The following is a 22,837-nucleotide window of genomic DNA, read 5'->3' on the forward strand; positions in this document are numbered from 1 at the left end:
GGATTTGCATTTTCCATTTCAGGGGAGGCTCCTGCCCTCCTTAGCAGACACCTGGCTTTGCAAACTGAGACAACAGCCAAGCCCAAATAGCAGAGAGAGGAATAGTGGATTTGTCTTTCCAAGCAAACTCTGGGTCTGCTGGTGGATAAAATCAGCACTGGGAGATAAAAGAAACAACGGGAAGGATTCCACTGATTGGTGAATGGAAAAAGAGATTTGCTTTTACTAATAAACTTAGGGTTTGCTGATCAGTGAAATTAGACACTGAGAGATGAAAGAAACAATGGGGAAGAAAAACCCCTGAATTCCATAAGAATTAAAAATGAAAAGGGAGGGTTGTACATTAGAGGGAAATCTCTGGTATCAGGTGTTTTGGGAAGTCTGAGCCTCTCAAGAACCTCAGAAATGGGGAAAACCCTCTAAATTCCATAAGAATTAAAAATGAAAAGGGAGGGTTGTACATTAGAGGGAAATCTCTGGTATCAGGTGTTTTGGGAAATCTGAGCCTCTCAAGTACCTCAGAAATGGGGAAAGAGAGAAGGGAAATGTGGCTGGGAAATTGGGATAAAAAGGAGGCTGCATCCTCCAAAAATTGGAGAGACCCAAGGGGAATGCCCCATGGCCTCTCCCTTTATTCCAATAAATATAATTTGAATAAATTATATTATATTATAAATAAATATATATATATTTTGTTATATTTACTCGAGTAGTAAAAAGAACTCCTGTGTCTCCTTTCTGGACACACACCTGTGATGTTAGTGGGTTAATTCTGCTGCCAGCAGCAGCTCCCCCCGGGCTGTACCTGTAGGCCAGGGTGCAGGTGTCCTTGTACTCCTGCAGCTTCACACACACCATGTGCAGGAACTGGTCCGAGTAGGCGCTCAGGTCGTGCATCAGCTCCATCAGGTCCTGCACCGTCTTCTCCACGATCACCGTGCTCTGGGGAGGGGACAAGAGCCCAGCTGTGAGCAGCAGCTCGGTGAATTTTTATCTCAATCCTTGTTGGAGCTCAGGACAACCCTGGCAGGGAGCCCAGAACACCTCTGGGTTTGATTGCGACCCGTGGAGCAAATTACCAACCTTGTATGAGCATCTGCAAGCCACGACAGTTTAAGTAGTATAAAAATAAAATTACTACCAGGTGAAAAAATAGATTTTTGGGTTTCTAGAATGGGGGTTTCGGGGGCAAGATGGAGGAATCTGGGTGTGTCCAGCCTTTCTCCTTTTCTGCCTCCATCTTCTGGGTGATGCTGGCACTTTGGGATTGGTTTAAGGCAGAAGCTCAGTGTCTAACACAGGTGATAGGGGTTGGGAAGTTATGGTAAATAATGTACACGTAGCTTTTAGTATAAAAGATAAAACCACCCCAAGGATGGGCAGAGTGCCTCTGTCTGTCCTGCTGAACAGACCTTGGCAGGGCAGGAAAATTTTTATAGATAAGGAACAATAAACAACTCTGAGACCAAGAACTGGAGAACTCCAACTCAGGATCGAAACAGAGACTTTTCACCTATCTCGGGGTCGCAGCAATCTGCACCCTTTGAGAAATCCTCTCCTGCTTTGCTAATTGTTCTCACAAATGTGCAGCTGATGCTCTGCCAGCGGCTCCTGAACAAATCAGGGAAAGGAAAGAGGAGGAGAGTGGTTTAAGAGTTTATCAGCTCTGGAAGTTGGGGTTTCTGAGACACTTCCTGAAGTTCGCCAGGTCTTTTCCCTCATTAGGTGAAACCTCAAAGGGCAAAAATGTGATTTTTAGAGGGACGCACAGCCCAAAATGCTGCTCCATATCCTACAGATCCTGGAATTACGGAGGTTGGAAGAGACCACCCAGACCATCCGGTCCAACCTTTGATCAATCCCCACCTTGCCACCCCAAACACAGCCCAGAGTGACACTAAAACCCCCAATGAGCAGGTTTGGTTTCCTCCAGCCTGCAGGAGGGACCATATATCCAACAATGTCCAAGATTTCAGCAGCTCCATAGAAATTCTGGGATTTCTGAGGTGACTTGGCACACTTTGTATTTATTTTGCCCACTGTGTTTGACTTTGTTGCTGCAAACAAGACAGAGGGGAGGTCGTGGAAGTCCCAGGTTGATATAAATTGAATTATTAATGGTCTCAGTGGAGTGAAGGGTTGTTCCTGAGCTGCAGCAAAGGAAGATACTGAGCGTTTGGGAACCCTGGTTGATTTGAGAAATTCTGGGCTCAGGATCCCAGGGATTTGGAAAGAGTGCCCCTGTCAGAACTCAGGACATCCCTTTGGGAGTCTGGAGCTGCCAGGACCCCTGCCAGGGGGCTCAGAGTCCCTGGCACTCAGCCCAGAACACCAGTGGGTTCAGTTATGAACTGTGGAGCAAACTGCCAGCTTTGCATGAAGATCTAAAAGCCACAGCAGCTTGAATAGGGTAATAAGTTCATCACAGGGTGTAAATGTAGGTTTTGGAGTTTTTAGTATAAGGGTTATGAGGACAAGATGGAGGGATTTGGGCATGTCTAGCCTTTCTTCTTCTCTACCTCCATCTTCAGGGGTGATGTTGGCACTTTTAGATTGGTTTAGAGCAGAAGATCAGTGTCTAACACAGGTGATAGGTATTGGAAAATAATTATAAACATGTTATATGTAGTTTTTAGTATATAAAGATAACCCCACCCTGGGAGCAGGCAGAGTGCCTGGGACTGTCCTGCTGGGCTGACCTCGGCTGGACATCAGCTGATACCATGGATCTGCTGGAAACCCCACCCAGGGTGGGAAAAGGAAAAATCTGATTATCCACACAAAAAGGAAGGGAATTGCTTTTGTCTTCTGTGTTGCCACATGAGCTAGGGAGGATTTCCTTCTCTTTTTTATTCCTGAGGGATCAATGGTGACTTTAATCCCTCAGAACATTTCTCAGCCCATCGTGGGCTTGGCTCTAACCTGAAACCACATCAGGCTCTGCTCAGGTGAGACCCCACCTGCAGAGCTGCCCCAGTCCTGGGGACACAGCAGGTCCTGGAGCAAATCCAGAGGAATCCACAGAGCTGGATTGCCAGGAGCAGGATCTGTCCTGCCAGGAATCCTCCTGTGAGCCCTCCTGGGCTGGACACAAAACCACACGAGGAGGAACCAAACCTGCCCTCAGTCCAGCTCATTTCAATTTGTTCTCCTAACTCAGCATTTGGAAAAAAAAACCCCAACAACCTAAAAACCCACGAGTGGGTGTTAAAACAGAAAGAACTGTGGTTTTTATGGAGTTTTTCCCACTTGTTTTCCTCCACAACATTAAAATTCCAGCAAAGCTCCTGCCAGTATCTGGATTTTAGAATAAACCCTACTGATTTAAAGGGAACACAAACCTACTTGAATGATTAAAAAAAAAAAAAAAAAGAAATAAAAAGGAGAAGAAAGGGGATTACCATATGAAAGAAGGCACATAATGGCCATTTCCCTGAGACATCTTAACCTTTCCCAAAGCCTGCTGCCACCTCTGCAGGTGTCCCTGGGGACACCCTGTCTGAGGAGGCATTTGGGACAGTGGAGCTTCTGAAAGTCCCCAGAATGAAAGGCAGCTCAAACACGATCCCAGAGCCACCACCCCGGTGCCTCTGCCCCATCTGGACTCGTTAACAGCAAATGGATGTGATCAAAGCTTAATTTTATGGCCAGGCACTTCAATGGAGCCTTTAAAAAAACCCCACACTAACAAGGAAACTCATCCAGCATCCAGCCCCTCACACCTGAATCCCAGCACACCGAGGGGAGGATTCATTACTCCTCCAGCAAGCTTTTCAAAGGGGCTGGAGGCTGCTAAAAATAAATTAAAACTAAAAATACTAGATTAAAAGTACATCCTGAGGCCCCCCTGTCCCTGAGCTGTGGTGGGGATGAGGATGGAGCAGAGAGCACCGCTGACACCAGGGGTTTGTCTTTGTGGGCTCTGCAAACATTTCCCATTGTCCCTGGGTTTGCTCCTCGTTCCCAGCTGGCTGCAGCTCCAGGGGATGCAAAGCAGCTCCAGGGCAAGCAGATATTATTCCAGCAATGTATGGAATTTACTTATTCCATATATAATGGGATATGTAGATATGGATGTCATAGATATCATTCCATAATATATAATATTATGTGTTTTATTACATATAGAAATATTGTATTTATTTATTTATAAAGATTTATAATTATATAACTATATATATTTATAAATATTATATTATTTATTATATATAGTTCAATATAATGTAATAGACATAATTAATGTAATGTATATAATTCCATATAATGTAATATATATAATTAATGTAATGTATATAATTCCATAATTCCATATATAATGGAATATGTATATATGGATATAATACAATTGAATATTGGTATATTAATAAAGATTTTTAATATATATATATTAAAATATATAAAATATAAATAAAATATTATATATATTATGCCAATATATTGGATTATATATAAGCCAATAGAAATTGGATTATTAATATAATATAATATAATATAATATAATATAATATAATATAATATAATATAATATAATATAATATAATATAATATTACAATAATATTATATATATATGTAAGACATATATTATCCCAATATATTGGAATATATATATATTATATATAAATTTTTTAAAAATCCCAATATATTTCTCTCTCTATATTATATATATAAGATATATATTATCCCAATATATTGGAATATATATATATTCCTATATATTCCTATATATATCTATGAATATATAAATTTCATCTCTATTCTGGAGATATTATTTCAGCCACTCCTTTGGGATTATTGCCCTGTGGAACCTCAGTGAAGGGGGTTAAAAGTGACTGGAGAAAGAGAGCACTGGAGGTAAAACAACAGATTGTCTTTTGAAGGGTTCCTTAAAAACACAGTTTCAGGACAATAGAAGTGATTTTCAAGGAGTCCTGAACACAAAGAAATTCAAACCTGCAGCTCACACCTCCAAAACTTCCAGCTGTGCACAGAATCAGGGAACAGTCTGGGCTGGAAGAGCCCCTAAAGCCCATCCAGTGCCACCCCTGCCACAGGCAGGGACACCTTCCCCTATCCCAGGTTATTCCAACCCCCACCCAGCCTGGCCTGCGACTTTTCCAGGGATGCCAAGTGCATAATTTTATTTTCTAGCTCGCTGGTGAGGAGCACTTGGATTAGAGGAACAATCTTCCCCCTTGATTCATTTTAATTTTTTTTTCAGAAATCACATCTTTTCCCATGCCTTGGGAGGGAAAACCTCCATTCCCTGGCTGCATTTCCTTGGGGATAGCAGACAAAAGATGGGAATATCCTGCTCAGAAATGTCTTCACCAAAACACAGCAGATGGAGGAGGAGACCTTGGCACTGGCAAAGTTGTCCGTTTTTCCTTGATTATTGCCCATCACAAATTATCTCCTCGAGAAGCCTTGGCAGAGGAAGGCACCAGATGAGGGCTGCCTTAAAGGAGAGGAATTAATAAAGCCTGATCTAATTTTTAAGCTGGAGTTCAGCTGATCCCTCACAGTTTTTAAGCACCAAGCAGAGCCCAGCTGTAATTAAAGCAGGAGAGAAGGAAAGTTTTCAAAGCTGAGCCACAGCTCTGGATTTGAGACCATTGCCAAGGGACAAAACTTAAATTCCTTAAACTTAAATACCTGCCCAGGTATTTAATAAATAAATATCTAATAAATATCAAGTGCTAATAAATATTCAGTGCTTTGGAGAGCAACGGGAAAGGGAGATAAAAACTTGGGATTTTTGCTCAAATTTCTCCCAAAAATGGAAGAACTCTGACTAAATGAGCAGAGTCAGAGATGGGAATCACTGAAACCTGAAAAGCAGAGCTAGGGACTCAGTTTGCCTGGAATTTTGGGATAAATTAGCTGATTTATGCTCTAAAATAGCCAACACCAGCCTTGAGGCCACGGGAGTGGGAATGGAAGAGTTGGATCCATCAGGGCCCTGGGGAGCCAAGCTGGAGCCCCATTGAAATAAAAGAGTAAAACAATAAAAGAGAGGAGTAAAACCAACCCTGAACCAAGTAAATTAATTTCTTTTAGCTAACAGAGGGAAGAGGAGAATCTAAATTCCCTCTTCCAGAGATCAGGGGTTATCCCACACCCTTTTCCCGCTTTTCTTTCTGGCACATCCAGGTTTTGCAAAGGGCTGGGGTTTTTAGAATGCATCAATTCCATTCAAACCCGTGTTTGGCAGCAAAATCTCTTCTTCCAGTCTCCAATCTGACAGGCTGCTTTCCTCTCCCAGCCCTTTTCCAGGAAAATCCATTATTCCAGTCAGTTTTTTGCCCATTACTGTGGTTGTACTACTCCCTACTACAGCTTTGCTTCCCCTCTTAACTCCAAGGGATTTTTTTTCTTTTTTCAATGCAGGTGATATTTTAATTTTCATGGGATTTATCCTGAGAGGTGCTGAGTGAAATCACCCCATGGATGTGAGCCCAGGATCTGCTGGAATTTTTTCCCTGCTTTAAATGTGATGTTGCAGGAGCCAAATGAGTGCACAAACAAGGTCTTGGGTAAATCTTATTTACCTGGCACTGTGTGATCCAGGAAGGCTTTGCCCAGTGAACTGGAATATTGATGAAGAGCAAAATGTACATTTGTTTTTTTTAAAAAAAGGAGAACATGAACCATAAAATCTGCTCATTGCTGTGGCCATGCAGAAGAGTTTCTCTCCTCTAAACACTCAATTCAATATTTGGAACACAAAGTTACAATTTCTGGGGCCCAGTAAATGCAGAATAAATCAGACCCTGCTCAAACACGGAGAGGGGAGTGTGCCACGAGGTTTGCAAACTCTGCAAGGGTTCCAAAACAAATCAGCAGCTCTGTAATTTCAAATCCAACCCACAGGGCTGAAACACTCGTGGCTTTTCTGGAATGTGAGAGGCCAAACCCCAAAGCTGGGGAAGACTGGGAGAGGAGACACAAGGATGGGGTATGGGGAAAAGGGGATTTTCATCCCATTCTTCGTGAAATTGGAGATAAACTTGTGCTCCAGACTGGGCTTCACTGCAAGGAAAAGCTTCCTTGGAAAGATTCCATGGAATCATGGAATGGTTGGGGTGGGATGGTGCTGGGACCCTGGCTGCTGGGAATTGGGGACTGTCTGTGCTGCCAGGCTCTGAAACTCAGAGTTTAAGGGTTTGGAATGCAGGAATGGATATAAAGCAGGATGGAGGCTTTGGGGCAGTGCTGCTCCTTCTTCTCCACCTTCTTCTCCAGGGTTTGGGTGGTTTTGTGTCATTGGATAAAAAGTCCCCATTGTGGGCAGGGGTGGTTGGGTATTAGGTTAAAAGTGAAAATAATTGAGGTGTCATTCCTTAATTGGACAGTTTATCCTCAAAAGGCCTTGGAGAGAGAGAGATGGGGCTCCATTTTTAATTTGTTATTGAAGTGCTGCAGAACTCAGGGTCTGTGAGACTGAAATATAGATAATAACTAATATAGATAATAACTGATAAACATCTGAGTCCCAACAATAAACACCATCTCACACATTAAATCCCAACCTTGGCAAAAAGAAGATCAACTCACCAACCTGCTGCCCCTCCATCCCTAATTACCCCAAAGGCAATCAGCAGTTAACTCCTTGGAGCCCTGGCTGCTGGGAATCTGGGACTGTCTGTGCTGCCAGGCTCTGACCCCCAGAGAACACTGCCCTGACCTGAGGCCCTGGAGAAGCTTCCAGAATGGAATGATGGAGCTGGGGTTGTGGGTGTGCAGTTTGAACAGAAGTGTGTGACACCACAGGCTGGGAAACTCAGAGTTTGAAATACAGTAATGGATATAAAGCAAGAGATATATAATGTATATAAATAGTATATAAAATACAATGTCTATATGTCATGTATATTAAAATACATATCTAATGTATATAAAACAAGGGGGTTTTGGGGCAGAGGCTGGTCCCTCTTCTTCACCTTCTTCTCCAGGGGTTTGGGTGGTTTTGTGCCATTGGATAAAAAAGTCCCCATTCCAGGCCACATGTTGTTAGCCATTAAGTTAAAAGTAAAAATAATTTAGTTGTCATTTCTTAGTTAGACAGCTCAGCCTTAAAAGACCTTGTAGAGGGAAAGATTTGACTCAAATTTTTTAGTTTATTAGAATGAAGTGCAGTGGAATTCACAGTTTGTAAGACTGTAATATAGATAAAACTAATAAACATCTGAGTCTGAACAAAAAATACCACCTCACACATTTACTCCTGACCCCAACAAAAAGAAGTTAAGACTCAACAGAAAGGGATTTTCAGGATCACCCAGTGCCACCCCTGCCATGGCAGGGCCACCTCCCACTGCCCCAGGCTGCTCCAGCCCCAGTGCCCAGCCTGGCCTGGGACACTGCAGGATGCAGGGGCAGCCCCAGCTGCTCTGGCAATCCCAGCCCAGCCAGGAATTCCTCATTGCCAAGATCCCATCCATGCCTGCCCTCTGGCAGTGGGAGCCATTCCCTGGGTGCTGTCCCTGCAGGCCTTGTCCCCAGTCCCTCTGCAGCTCTCCTGGAGCCCCTGCAGCCCCTGGAATGTGCTGGAAGCTCTCCCTGGAGCCTTCCCTTCTCCAGGGGAGCACCCCCAGCTCTCCCAGCCTGGCTCCATTTCCCAAATTCCCAATTAACCTGAGTCCCTCCCTAGAGAATCCCAGAACCATCCAACCTCTCCCTGCATGGATTTTCATGCAGGACCTGGATTTCAGCCCTGGGCTGCAGCTCAGCTCTTCCCCACTGCCCTCAGTGGGACGTGTGATGCTCATTCCCATCAACTTCAGCTTGTCTGTCCCAGCTGAAATTAATTTTGCCACTGCCAAGACAGAAAAAAATGCCTGGATAACTCCACATGGAAAGTTTTTCCAAGGAGAAATGTTCCACTCATGTGCCTGTTCTTTGTAGCCCTGATGACCTGGACTTGTCTTTTGTGACACTTTAAACAGAAAAAGTTAAAAAAACCTTTCTTTTGTAACCTCCTGAACCCCTGTGACATTGGAATCCTTTCCAAGCTCGTTTTTATTCCAGACTTCCCAGTCAGACTTGAGGAGATCCAGCAGATGGGAGCTGAAGCTGGACCACAGGAGAGCAGAAATGAGCTCTGTGTCTCTTAATTGACCACAGGAACAGCTGGGTGTGCTGGATTCTCCACCTCTCACAGGCTCAAAATCAAGGCCAGGTGCTTTCCTGGGAGAGCTGCCACATTCCCAATGGAATTATGGACTTGATGAGGAGTAGGTGGAGAAGTCACTGGGTGAACTTTGCTGGCAGATCTGGTGAATTTATTCTGATTTTGAACTCAAATTCCACAGGAATTCCACTGTGAACTCAAAATTCCATTCTGAACTCAAATTCCATTCTTAACTCAAATTCCATTCTGAACTCAAATTCCATTCTTAACTCAAATTCCATTCTGAACTCAAAATTCCATTCTGAACTCGAATTCCACGCCCAAGTCATGCTTAAAAACCCCCAACCCAACAAAAGCCCCATCCCAGGAGCTCTGACCCTGGAAGATCTAAAAGTGGTGCCATTTTATTCTCCAGCACCAGCAAAGTCAAACAAAACACACCAAAACTTTTTAAATCTCCTGAATTCCCCACAAAATGGGAATTCTCAGCACATCAACCCTCAGCCAGCACCCAGGAGCTTCCCAGCATCCCAAAATGGGCTGGGTAAGGTTGGAAAAGACCTCTCAGGTCGCTGAGTCCAACCACCAAACTCTGTCCCCAAGTGCCACCTCCACAGGGTTTTTGAACCCTTCCAGGGGTGGGGACTCCATCACTTCCCTGGGCAGCTGTGCCAGTGCTGGACAATCCAAGAATTCCCTGCCAAGGTGGTCTCAATCCCTCCCAAAACCCCAGCTGGACTGGGAGTATCCACGTGAGGAGATGACTTTCCATAATCTTGGAACCAACAAATCCCTGATCCCAAGCTGGCTCTTAACCCAGCTTTGCTACAAACTCAAAAAGCAGGGAATAGGAAAATTGTCACTTGGACAAGGATTGGTTTTTTCCATTTATTCCCAAAATTGTCACTTGGACAAGGATTTTATTTTTTTTTTCATTTATTCCCATTTCACGTGCAGTACAGAGGAGCAGGAAAGGGAAAATTGGCTTGGACACACGGGGAAGTTTGTGACAGCCCCAACTTCCAGCTCTGACATTATTCCCTCACTTGAGACACCAAAATGCTCCTGGAATGATCCAGCAGCCCCAGCATCATCAGGAATATCAGTGCCTTGGCAGGGAGATGGAGGGGATGATTTAATTGGCCTTTTGTATCTCTCCCTTCTCTGATCCCGCTGAGTTCTGGAGCTATTATTAAAGGCATTTTTTAAGGTATTTTAATTTACTCCTCCAAATGGATTCCCATCCATTCACTCCCACCAAGTGAATGTTGTCAGGGACATTAGTGAGGTGATAAAATAGCTGCAGCTTCCCGCTGCTTTTAATGTGTTACATCCAGCAGAAAAGTCATTAGCTCTTAGCCTTTAATACACCCTCTGCACTGCTGCACAACTGTTTATCACTTACAAGTGCCAGCACGGGCCAGGCTCCCCCTTTATTAATCAATATACATTTGTGCAGGGAAAAGGGACTCACAGCCAGCGATTCCCAGCCTGGTTTGTGCTGTAGGAGCTGGGAAAAAAAATCCCATCCCTGACATTTTCACCCCCATCCCTGAATATTCCTGCAAGTGGCTTTTACTGGGGGTTTTTTACACAACTCCCCCAATTACAGGTGAGCTGGTGGCAAGGTGACAAATCTTTTTCACGGGTGGTGAGTGGCAGCTCTCCCTCTCCTTTGTCATCCCTGCTCTAGAACATCATTAGCAGCTGCAGCAGGGCACAAATGGGACGTGGAGCACGGAATTAATGATGCTCAGGAGCAGAGCCCTCCGTTTGGGAGCTCGTTTTTAATAAATGTTTTCATTCAGCTGGCCCAGTTTGGAGAATAAAACCCCTCAGTGTTATTTTTATGTGCTCTGAGATATATAATTTTTTCTCCCCCCCACAGTTTCAAAATGCCAGTATTTAAAATATATTTATCTATTAAAAATATCTTTTTGGAAATGGTGAATATGAATGTTCAGTGGTGCTCCTGGGAGGACACAGTGACCATGGTAAAGGTAGCTGAATGATGAAAAACTAAAAGAAATTGGGGAGAAAACCAACTGAGAAAGGTTTAGCAGGGCTGAGCTCCCAAGAGGAAACGTTGCTGTGCCCCTGGATTGGTGCTGTCCAGGGCAAAGGCTGTAATTATGATCTAAGCTCAACAAAATTAATGAAAGTGCAAGAGACCACTGGAAAACAAAGGGTGACGTGCAGGAATGAGGGGTAAAGACTGAAGAGGGACCCTGAGCTAAGCCAGGCTGAGCTCCTGGGCTCACAAAGATGTCATTTCACTGAAATTAGAAGGCAATTTGTCAGATTTTTGTCTAAAAGTCTCTTTTGTAGGGGTGAGAGAACGCAGAGTGACCAGGCCAATGTCACAATTTTGCACAGTGACATTTTGCTACAGGGGGGATCCCAAAAGACACTCAAACCTCCCCTTAATGCACCAAAATTCACATTTCTGCCTCATCCCTCATTAACCCAACTCTAATTAATGAAGAATTCTTTGCTCCCCAAAGCAATCCCTGGCAAACATGGGGAGAGAGCAGAGGCCTTGCCATGGATTCATCCTCTGAGGCATCCCAAAGGGATTGGGATCTTAAATTCACCATTTTATCTTCTGTGCATTGGTTTTATGCAGGACTAAGGCTGGTCTTAAATTTAAAGAAGAAAAATATTTCCAGGGGGAATTTCCACCCCAATTTCCACACAAGAAGCCAGAGGTGGCCAAATTTGACAATTGGGTTCTTCAGGTGTTTCTCAACAGAATGGGCAAAATTTTCCACATTTCCAGTGGGAAATTTCCATTTCCATTAGGAAATCCCAGTTCTGGAATGCAATTTATACATAAAACCACTGGAAAGAGAGGAATTGGTTAGGAAAAGGATAGAAAGGTGAAATTTTATCTTCTGTGTATTGATTTTATGCAGGACTAAGGCTGGTCTTAAATTTAAAGGAGAAAAATATTTCCAAGGGGAATTTCCAACCCAATTTCCACACAAGAAGCCAGAGGTGGCCAAATTTGACAATTGGGTTCTTCAGGTGTTTCTCAACAGAATGGGCAAAAATTTTTCACATTTCCATTAGGAAATCCCAGTGCTGGAATGCAATTTATAGATAAAAAGAGAGGAATTGCTTAGGAAAAGGACAGGAAGGAGAAAAATTCTTCCTTCAGATCATTCTTTCAGCAGGATTTGAATTTCAGTATTTTATTGCACAGGCCAGTGCTGGAACAACTGAACTCCAAGACAAGCAAGACACAGAAATTCCCAATCCCCACCTCCTTTGATTCCAAAGGATTTCAAACAAATCCAGTGCTGGGATGGAGCAAGGAGGGGCCTCCCCAGCACCTCCAGGCACAACCCAAGCAGAGCTGAGGGCTCCTCCTAGAAATGGCTCAAAAGGCAAAACCACTTGGAAATGGGAGGTGATGGACTCCAGGTCTCCACACAAGAACAGAACCCAGATGCCCTTAATCTTGCTGAATTTCAATTTTATGGAACTCTTGGAATTATGCAGAGCTTCCCATGCTGGAAGCTATGAAAAGAAGCCTCATGTCCTGCAAAATGAAGCAGATTACAAAAAAAAATAAATCTGTAATTTTACTTATTCTCTTGGTTTATATTTTTTTTGCATCTACAAAAAAACCCCAAAACCAACCAAACAAACAAAAAAAAAACCCAAACAAAAAACCCAAAACCCAAAAGCAAAAAACAAACCCATTTTTGCATTTTTGGATTGTGGCACGAGCTGGGGTCGAATTGATCAGTTTAAGGGTGATTCAGGAGGGCCTTTGCACATCCCACCAAAAAGGGAAAATCCAGCCTGAATCCTGCCCCCAAAAAGCACAGACAGGAGAAAACTCAGGGCAGCTGCACGTGCCAGCATCAGTGGTGATTTATTCAATAAATTCAGCCTGGTGCTCACACATCAAAGCCCGAGGAGATCACAGCTCTGTCCCTGCATGTCTCCAAAGGATTATTTGGGAATTCCTCGTGTGTGGAGGCAGCTCCCAGGATCCAGCAGCTCGTGTTAACATGGAATTCATCAAACCTCAGTGACCACCCTGAACCCCTGGAGAGGTGGGAATGACAGACTGGGAGCTGGGGAGGGGGGAGAACAGGCAACACCAGCCTTTGATCCTGCCAGGAGGAGCAGGAATTACAACAGGAGATCTGTGGGCTGGGAGCCAAATTGGAACATTTTTAGCCCACTGTGCTCTCCCTCTGTTGTCTCCTCTTTCCCCAGGCACCTCCTGGTGACAGGTCCAAGGGTGGGGCAGTTCCCAAAGGAAGGTGATTCCAAGGAGGAGCCATGGTGTGAGGATGTGTCCCAGTTTCTGGAGCAGGGGTGGATTTGGAAAATGCCAGAGGCTGCAGGGCACTTTCCCTTTCAGACTGACCTTCTCCACACCACTTTAAACCAGCGTGGAAATGGGATCACTTGGACCTGTGGTGGAGCTTCCACCCCTGCAGGTGTCCAAGGAAGGCCTGGAGGTGGCACTCGGTGCTCTGGGCTGGGGACAAGGTGGGGATGGGGCACAGCTTGGATTGGATGGTCTTGGAGGGATTTTCCAGTCACAGGGATTCTGTGATTCTCTGGGAATGTCATAGATGGGACACAGACACTCCCAAAGCAATCCCAGAATGGTTTGGGTTCCAAGGAACCTTCAAAGTCCATCCCAGTGCCATTCCTGCCATGGCAGGGACACCTCCCACTGTCCCAGGCTGCTCCAGCCCCAGTGCCCAGCCTGGCCTGGGACACTCCAGGGATGCAGGGGCAGCCCCAGCTGCTCTGGCAATCCCAGCCCAGCCAGGAATTCCTCATTCCCCAGATCCCATCCATGGCTGCCCTCTGGCAGTGGGAGCCATTCCCTGTGTCCCTCCATGTCCTTGTAGTAAAGATAAATCCTGACTCACACATCAAGGACACTTTGATTCCTTCAGATCCCAACTATTTTTATCATGATTTTCTCAAAGACCTGTCCATTAATCCAAAAACCAAACCAAAACAACCCAAAAATTATTCAGCTGCACTTCACAGTTTCCTACACGAAGCACTGAGTATTTCCACTCCCTGACCTGCTGGAAAGAAGTAAAAATAGCTGAAGGAACTACTCAGCATTTTAGCAACCACCTGCTCCTAACTCAGGATTTCTGTCATCGCAAAACCCCACGTGATGGCAAAACCCCACTCCCAAAACCCAGCAAAAGAGCAGCGTGGGAAACAAGTTGTCTTTTCCCACCAGAAAACCACATTTTAGGAGGAATAAAGAATAAAAGGCATCAAACTGGGAAGTGAAAAACCCACTGGGCCAGCCCATTACAGGATATGTCTGATAACGGCGGTGCTGCTATTGTTCAATCCCTGGCCAGCGCTGTAACCAGCAATCCTGCTTGGAAACTGGGCTGGGTGAGGTCATGGATCGTCCCTTCCCATGTGGAACTTTGTTCCAGATTGCAAGGCAAGATGTATTCTGTTACCATCTGTATGGCAGTTGTCTTGTCAAGTGGGCAATTCTCCTTATCTCTCTCCCTGAGTGATCATAATCAACAGGGGACATCTGCTGATAAGAGGCCATTGAATGTCACTCCATGGCTGATAAGAGCTGCAGCATCCCACTGTGAGATGCTCCGCCCAGAGGGAGGAGCCAAGCATTGCTACCCAGATATAATCTGGAGATTCTGACACACCAGCACAGCTCTTCTCCACTGGACTCCCCAGAGGAACAGCAGCTGCTTCTTCTTCCATGGATCTGCAGAGGAAGAATTCACCCCTTTCCTACAGGACTCCCCTGCTCCAACAGAACCACACCTGACACTCTAGGAGGACTGCAACCCTTTTTCCAACTGGACTGCTACCAACACCCTGACCCACAGGGTGTCAGGATGAGTTCTGACTCTGTCAGTGTTGTTCTAGTGTATTGCATTGTTTTATTTTATCCTTTTATTTTATTTTCCCTCCCCTATTAAAGAACTGTTATTTCCTGCTCCCATCTATTTTCCCTGAGAGCCCCTTATTTAAAATTCATAGCAGTTCGGAGGGGTGGGTAGGGTGTGCATTCTCTATTTCAGGGGAGGCTCCTGCCTTCCTTAGCAGGCACCTGTCTTTCCAAACCAAGACAAACTTTTGCATCATTTCCTGACAGAGCCATCTCCCCTTCCCAGCAGCCAGAGCATCTCCGAGAGGCCTCCCAGGCAGCAGGGATGGCGGGGAAGCGGCGCTTTGTTTTATCAAAGCCCGCTGTTTTCCCGTTTCCAACGATGCCCCGCTGATTGTCCTGTGGATAAATCCATGCAGGCATTTAGTGGGAAGGCCAGGGAGCCAAACCTGGCTGGGATGGAGCCATCCACACGAAACATTCATCTATGAACCAAACAGCAGCGCTTCCAAACCCAGCGGGGTCACCGTGGAGCCCTGCCAGGAAACGGGAATTAACGCGGAGCGGAGATCGTTTGTCTCTGGAATGCCGTCGTGCTTGTTGTCGTGTTTGTTGTCATGTTCACAGATGAATTCCAGGCTTTATTGGGCAGGCAGGTGGCACTCAGGATCGCTCATGGGAGAGCCCTTGGAATGCAAAGAGAGCCGAGGAGAAATGGATCCCCCGCGGATGGAGCGGTGGGAATTCATCTCCGATGTTGTTGCAATTAACGACAGCGAATTTCACTCAGGTTCACACAGAAGGAGCAAACCTGACTAGCTCAGTCACTACTGGGTTACTACTCACTTACTACCAGGATACACTCAGTTACTGCTTTTTGTTTTATACCTATGTAGAACAAACATTTCCTGTCTTATCCAGAAAAACACACGGCCTGATGGGGAGCATGCATCAAACAGGGAAGTGTTGGAGAAATGGGATAATCATCCCATCTGGGGTCTGTACAGCACAGGAAATGGACAATGTGGGTCCATCAATGGGCAAAAAAAAAGGGCAATTTTTGGGGAGGAAAGAGGGATTTTAAGTATTCAGTGGTGGCTGCAACACGAGGTCAATCTGTATTTACAGATCTTCCACTTCAGCAGTGCGAAGGCGGCTGAGGGATGTGGCTGCATCAACTTCCCAAAAGGAGTTTCCTGAACTCTCCCCAAGTGAAGAGCCAATTAAATACCCTTTAGGAAATTTGTTGGGTTTTTTTTGTTGCTAAACTGCTTTCACAAGTTCCTGTCCCTCAGCAGAATCCCAACAGTTATGTAAAAAGGGAGGATTTTTCACGCTGAGTGACACAAATCCCATCCTCACCTCCATGTCCCAGGAGCCATTCCCTCACCAACAGGAATTCAGAGCTGAGGATTTAGAGAGAATTCACAAGAATTCAAAGAGAATTTTCTGGGAGACCTCAGGGTATAAAAGTGAGGTCAAATGTTTGAGGTGGTGCTGAGTAGCTCAGTTCCCACAAAAGTAAATAATTCCTGGCTGCTAGATCCTGAATCCTTCCAAACCATCCTTGCTAAGACCACTCTGTGTAAGAAGAAGTTGGAAATGGCTTGTGATAAACCTGAGTCCTCTGAAAAACACCTCAGCTTTCTGCTAAATCAATATTTAGCAGAAATATTATTTTTCTCAAGCACTGGACCAACAAACCAAAAAGGTTTTGTCAGTCCAGTGCTTAAGAAAAATAATAAAGTGGAATTCCAGAGCAAAGATTTTGATCAAAAAAAGTCAAGGGACAGCCCAAATTATTCCCACTGATTTGTTTTTTTTTTCAGGTCCATGACTTGTCCAGCGCTTGGAGCTCTAAAACCCCAGCTCCTGCACATTTTGGCAGTTCATATTCCAGGAAAATGGGTGATGGGATCCCAGAGGGATTTGGGTTGGAAGGGAAATTAAAGATCATCCAGTTCTGCCCCCTTTCCATGGGAGGGACTCCTTCCCCATCCCAGCTTGCTCCAAGCTGGCCTTGGACACTTCCAGGGATGGAGCATCCCCAACATCTCTTTGCTAAGTGGGAGGACAGGGATTAAGAAAATTTTAATTTTGTGGTGGAAAATGACAGAGCAGGAATTAAACAGGGAATGCCCACAAGGGTTCAACCTGTCCCTCAACACCACCCCTAAAGGATAAAAAAATAGAGTTAAAGAGAGAATTATTCAATTAATTAAACCAGCCCTGGCCAGGGCTCTCCTGTAGAGTTGTAGCATTTCCTTGATTTTCACACCCTGTCGCAGTTTTCTTTACAGGCACAAAATCCTTCAATATTTTAATTAAAGAGTGCATCCCAATGGTGTGAATTCCCCAGGAAATCCTGGATCAGCCCCAGGAAGACCAGACATGGCACAAATTCATGGGGAGAGGGAAAAGCTTCTCCCTTCTTTAAAGTGCAGCTCACACAAAGCAAAAATCCCAGGAAAAAGCAAAATATTTACAAAAAAAAAATAAATTACTATTCTGACAGCTTTGTGTGCATGAGAGAGACATTTTATTTTTTTTTATTTATTTTATTTTATTTTATTTTATTTTATTTTATTTTATTTTATTTTATTTTATTCATTATTTTTATTTTATTTATTTTTAAATTTTGTTTTAAATTATTTTCTTTATTTTATTTTTAATTATTTTACTTTATTTTTTATTTTATTTTATTTTAATGGAAAGGCTCTATTTACAGATTAGAACCAGGAGGGGGAAACTTTTAATTTACTGCCTCCCCTCAGTTCTTTCAGATGTAAATTAGGGCACTATGAGCCTTCCAACTGCAAAGTTTATCCACTTCAGGAGGAAGATTCCAGAGGCAGGGTGCCAGGAGGAATATTCCAGTGGAATGGCAGCATTCCTGCATTGTTGTTCCTTTTATAATTCTCCTGTTGACAAGTCCCTGCCTCCAAAATCCCAACTGCTTGTCAGGGAGGGGCAGCCCCTGCCACACACAAAAATAAAAAAGAGCTTTTTACCTTCCCTTTCAACAATAGATTAATGTCTCTTTTGTTCTGCGGCAGAGCTGGGTGTCATATTTCAAAATGTGCTTTTAAAACAGGTATAATTAAAGCTCTGTGAGAGGAGGGAGGCAGAGAAATGAGCAGCCAGAGGAGGAATAAAGGCATTTGAGAGGGTGCTGGAAGGTGCCTCATCCCTCCCTCTCAGCTACAATTACATTCCACAGTGGGGGAGGGAAAAAGAAAAAAAAAAAAGTGATTATAAAAATGAACTTTTCCTGGAAAAATGAGCACGTTGTGAAAGGATGGCTCCTTTGAACATCCAGCACTTCAAAAGGAGGATGAATTAGTGCTGACAACTCAATAAAGTAGCCATCAATTATTCAAAATGTGATGGCTCTTCTCATGCAGCACTTGTGATTAGGAAAACATTTCAAAACCCGGGAAGGAGAGTTATTCTTCCTCAGTGAAATGGACCCAGGCTTCAAAATGCGAGGGAAGAAAAATAATGGGATTGTGGAGGAGCCTGGCAGGAACACAGGGAAGGTTCTTCTCCTGGAGCCATCCATCAATGTTCCATGGGAGACTGTTCCAGGCTGGATTTGGGATTTCTGGACTGGAGGATTTATTTTGGATTTATGGAACAAGGAGAGGGAAGGGAAAAATATCCAAAGAGCAGCTGATGGGTGCAGAGAGCCCAGCCCAGCCAAGGCCCCACATTAAAGCTCTGGAGTGTTTTGGAACAGCAAAATTAAACTTTCCTAGGGAAAAGAGAGTTATGGAAGAACCAGGTTTCCCAGAGAAGTTTGTGGAAGGTTTTGATGTCCCAGCCCTGGCAGTGTCCAGGCTTGGAGCACCCTGGGATGGTGGGAGGTGGCCCTGCCATGGCAGGGGTGGCACTGGATGGACTTTAAGGCCCCTTCCCACCCAAACCATCCTGGGATTCCATGGAGGACATTCCTGAAGGAATGGTGGTGATGGAGCAACACAGCTTCCTTTAAATGAAGTTTAGCAGACTTTGCCTTTCCATCTTCCTCCTGGAATTCGAGCTCATCCATCACCAAAACAACCCCAGAGAAGGCAAAGCACGGCCTTAAAATTGCAGAAAAAAAGGAGCAGGAGGAAAAAGGGGAAGCTGGGAGAGTGTCACTCTGTGGCACTTGGATCTGTGACTTCACACTGGATTTTTTTTGATTTTTGAAGCTGCTCTGCCTCAGCATCCCAGGGCCCTGCTCTGCTGCCAGGGATTCTTAATGAGTTTGCAAATGAGGAATGTGCAGCTGGAGCTTCAAACCAGCAGGAGGGGAGCCAGGGTAAAAGGGAGGTACCAGGGGCAGGGCTGACACCACCCTGTGAGGCAAAATGAGGATTCATGAGAGCAATGCTGCTGCTGAGGGAGCCTGGCAGGGCTCTCAGGGTAATTAAAATAATCAATCAAGGCCTGGCATGGAGGCTGGGGGCAGATACGTGTGGTTTACTCCCAACTTCTGAGGAAAAACCGAAAGCAAGAGGGGAAAAAATGAAAAGAAAGTAAATTACAAGGAATGGAAAGGCAAGGAATTTATGGGACTGGGGAGTACACGATGAGCTGGCACTGAAAATGAGCTGCACATGCCAGGGTGAGGCTCCTTCATGGACTCCCAGGATGCTTTGGGTTGGAAGAGACTTTAAAGCCCATCCCATCCCACCCCCTGCCACGGGTGGGGACACCTTCTGCTAGCCCAGGGTGCTCTAAGCCCCATCCAACCTGGCCTTGGGCACTGCCAGGGATCCAGGGGCAGCGCCAGGGCCAGGGTCTCACTTCATGCTGAGCTGAACAAAACACCTTGGTGGCCCCAGAGAGGAGCAGCATCAGCATTTTGCACCCAAATCTCAGTGAGAATGCTCCAGGCCAGGTTGGATGGGGCTTGGAGCAAGGATAGTGGAAGGTTGCCCTGCTCATGGCAGCAGGGCTGGAAGGAAAGACCTTTAAAGGTCCCTTCCAACCCTTTAAAGGTCCCTTCCAACCCTTCAAAGGTCCCTTCCAATGCTTTAAAGGTCCCTTCCAACCCTTCAAAGGTCCCTTCCAACCCTTCAAAGGTCCCTTCCAACCCTTCAAAGGTCCCTTCCAACCCTTCAAAGGTCCCTTTCAAACCAGAATACCCCCAATTTAATATCCCCCAATTGAATCCCTTTAAAGATCCCTTCCAACCTTTTAAAGGTCCCTTTAAACCCCAAATATCCCCCAATTTAGTGATTCAACACTGAGCAAACGAGGGTTATCCAGCTCCTGACCAACTCCAAGGCTCATCAGTGATGTCAGGGATTGAGGGGATGCAGAGAGCTCAAACACAGGGCTGTTCCCTCCAGGTCAGACGTGACTCACACCTGTGGGATGGTTTGTGAAGCGTGACTCTGCTGCTGCAGATCTGAAGAGGACAAAAATAATTCTAAAATAATCCTGCCCGCCACGGGCACCGCTTGAAAATGTCCACACAGAACTGCCCTGCCCTGGGATGCACTGAACGTGCCAGTGAAAGTTGAGTTTTTAAAACAAATGAAAACCCTGACACTCTGCCTAAAGCAATTGGTTTTGTGCAGCTCAGAAGCCCTCGGTGGAGAACTGCAGCTGACTTACACAGGAGCCTTCTGAAAGCTTCCACAAAAGGCAGAACTGCACTCAATGTCCCCCCCCCAGAGCAGAAATTATCTGAAGAAATGTTGGAAGCAACAGGCAGAGTCAGACTCCCACCAAGAGATAATTTTGTCTCTCGTTTGAAGCTGGAAAAGGAGATTTAGCACAGATTCTGCAGGTGGTGGGTTTTACCCTCTTAACATGGAGCACACAAACAAGAGCTGAAAACATCGTGGTTGTAACACCACGCCACTGCAAAAAAAAATTGAAAAATGAGGCTCAGAACCGTTAAAATTGCTTTAAAATTATCCTTGAATGGGAAAAACCCCCATGGATCAGCCATGCCTGCTCCTTAATGGATGCTGCTGGCAGGGAGCCAGCCTGGAAAAACAATTAATTTGTTTACACTAATAAATAACAACATCCAGCCTCCATCAAAGCCTGGAGCCATCAGCATTGGTGAAAGCTGCTGGCTGGGACCATCCTTCTTCTTAATAACCACTCATCTGATGGGAAGAAAACATTCCAGAAGCTCTCAGGGATGTCTCCTTGGAAAGTGGCTCCGTGCTTGGAGTGGGTGCTGTGATAATTAGCTCCAGCAAGTCGTTATCCTCCAAAACATCTGCACACCCGGATTCTTAAGGAGTATTTTTGGCTTTTTTTTGGGATTTTCAGCTGCTGGAGTTTGGCCAAAAAAGCATCAGGAGCATCATCCACACCATGCTGAGATAAGAAACAACAGAGGCTTTGAAGGAAAGGAAAAATCCCACTCTGCTGCTGCTCCAGAGTGAAGCAATTTGGATTTTTTTGGAGATGGATCAACAGGTTTTTAAGGCCAGTGACCACCTGGGTGGGAAGATTTATCACCTCGTTGAGAACCCTACAAGAACAGGCTGCAAGAAGCTGTCGAGGCACTTGTAGCCTAATTTAGGATCGATTTAAACAATTACAACCTGAAATTTAATGCTGAATAATTTTGAGACAAATGAGTTTCACGGTGATGCAGTCGCTCTGCAGAGGAAAAGGGTTTCAAGTGTTTTTACACTTGAGGAGGGAAGAATGGCAAACAAGCAGTAAAATGGAATATTTAGAGAGGACAATTTTTTTTTTTTAAGGGTAATCTTTACAGGAGTGGGTGATTCATCTGTGAGGACACAACGCTTGAAAACCTTTTATATCTCATCTAATTCAGCTCAAACCTGTGCTGATAGTGATCCCAGAGCAGCTTTATGGGTGGGGGCTGATGAATTCCCCAGGGCTGTTCCAATCCCAGTTGGAGAGGCTTCAGGGAGATCTCTGGGATAGCACAGAGTGGGGTGGTTAAACCAGGAACAGGAACAAAAACTTCATTCACCACATTTCCATCATATCCACGAGGTGATGGGGGCAAAGACTCCAGGCTCCAGCACTGTCATGCAGAAATAGCCTTTTTTTTTCCTCCCCCCTTTAATGGAAAATCAATAGGATTATTTTAGGGAGCTGTTTGGATGAGTTGGTTCAAAGAGGCAGCAATTTTTCTTCTCTATTGAGAGAATTACCCTTCTCTGATGTCGGGAACAAGGAGACCTCCTGACCACAGACAGTTTGACCAAGAATAATTCCAGTTCAGAATAATTTCCATCCATCAAGAGAAACAAATTGGAGGAACTGGATGAGAAAATTCCAAACCACTCTGAGTCTTCAACCCCTATTGAGCTTTAAGGAAATATATCGATATTATAGAACACATTTTCATGAGAAATGAAGCCATGTGCCACAAAAAATACTTTATCCATAATTTATCCAGCTGGTAAAGCTTGGGAAGGAAACAATCCAGGGATTCTGAGCAGCCCCAAAACATCATTTCAACTCCTGCAAAGGAAATTTTGGCCCCTTTCTAAAGAAGCTGTTCCACCCTCCAGGGACTTCTGGAAATGCTGCTCTGGAATTTGATTTTCTTTTGGCTCTGAAAGGACCATCCCAGCCCTGCTGCACCCAGACAGGCACAATTAGCGACCATTGATCCATCAAAAATTCTGGAAATGGTGACAATAATACAGTTATTCTTGTTATTGCATGGCCTTATAATATCCCTGTGTTTTACAGCTGTAAACTGGGATAGAAAATGGCCAACTAAACCTTGGGATAAAGGTGCTGCTTCCTGTGTAAGTATTATCCATCCCTGATGAGAGGATTTCCCAGGAAACAGGGAATAACTTCAAAGGATTAAAGAGCTTGACATGACCACCAGCCA

At 44.7% G+C, this 22,837-nt stretch overlaps 1 protein-coding gene across 2 annotated transcripts in view; it reads right to left on the reverse strand.

Annotated features, from left to right (window-relative positions):
- The window catches only part of EXOC4 (exocyst complex component 4), a 354,271-nt gene that overhangs the window by 62,752 nt on the left and 268,682 nt on the right, over nucleotides 1–22,837 (reverse strand). The window contains exon 12 of one of the 2 annotated variants that reach the window (XM_084205380.1): nucleotides 806–942. In XM_084205380.1, the coding sequence (XP_084061506.1) occupies nucleotides 806–942 (137 nt within the window). Of the gene's footprint in view, nucleotides 1–805; nucleotides 943–12,517; nucleotides 12,676–22,837 lie in introns of those variants that run through there. The other variant, XM_084205381.1, reaches the window with a different exon arrangement.

This window comes from Fringilla coelebs, assembly GCF_963513975.1.
Source record: "Fringilla coelebs genome assembly, chromosome: 5".
Taxonomy (NCBI): Eukaryota; Metazoa; Chordata; class Aves; order Passeriformes; family Fringillidae; genus Fringilla; species Fringilla coelebs.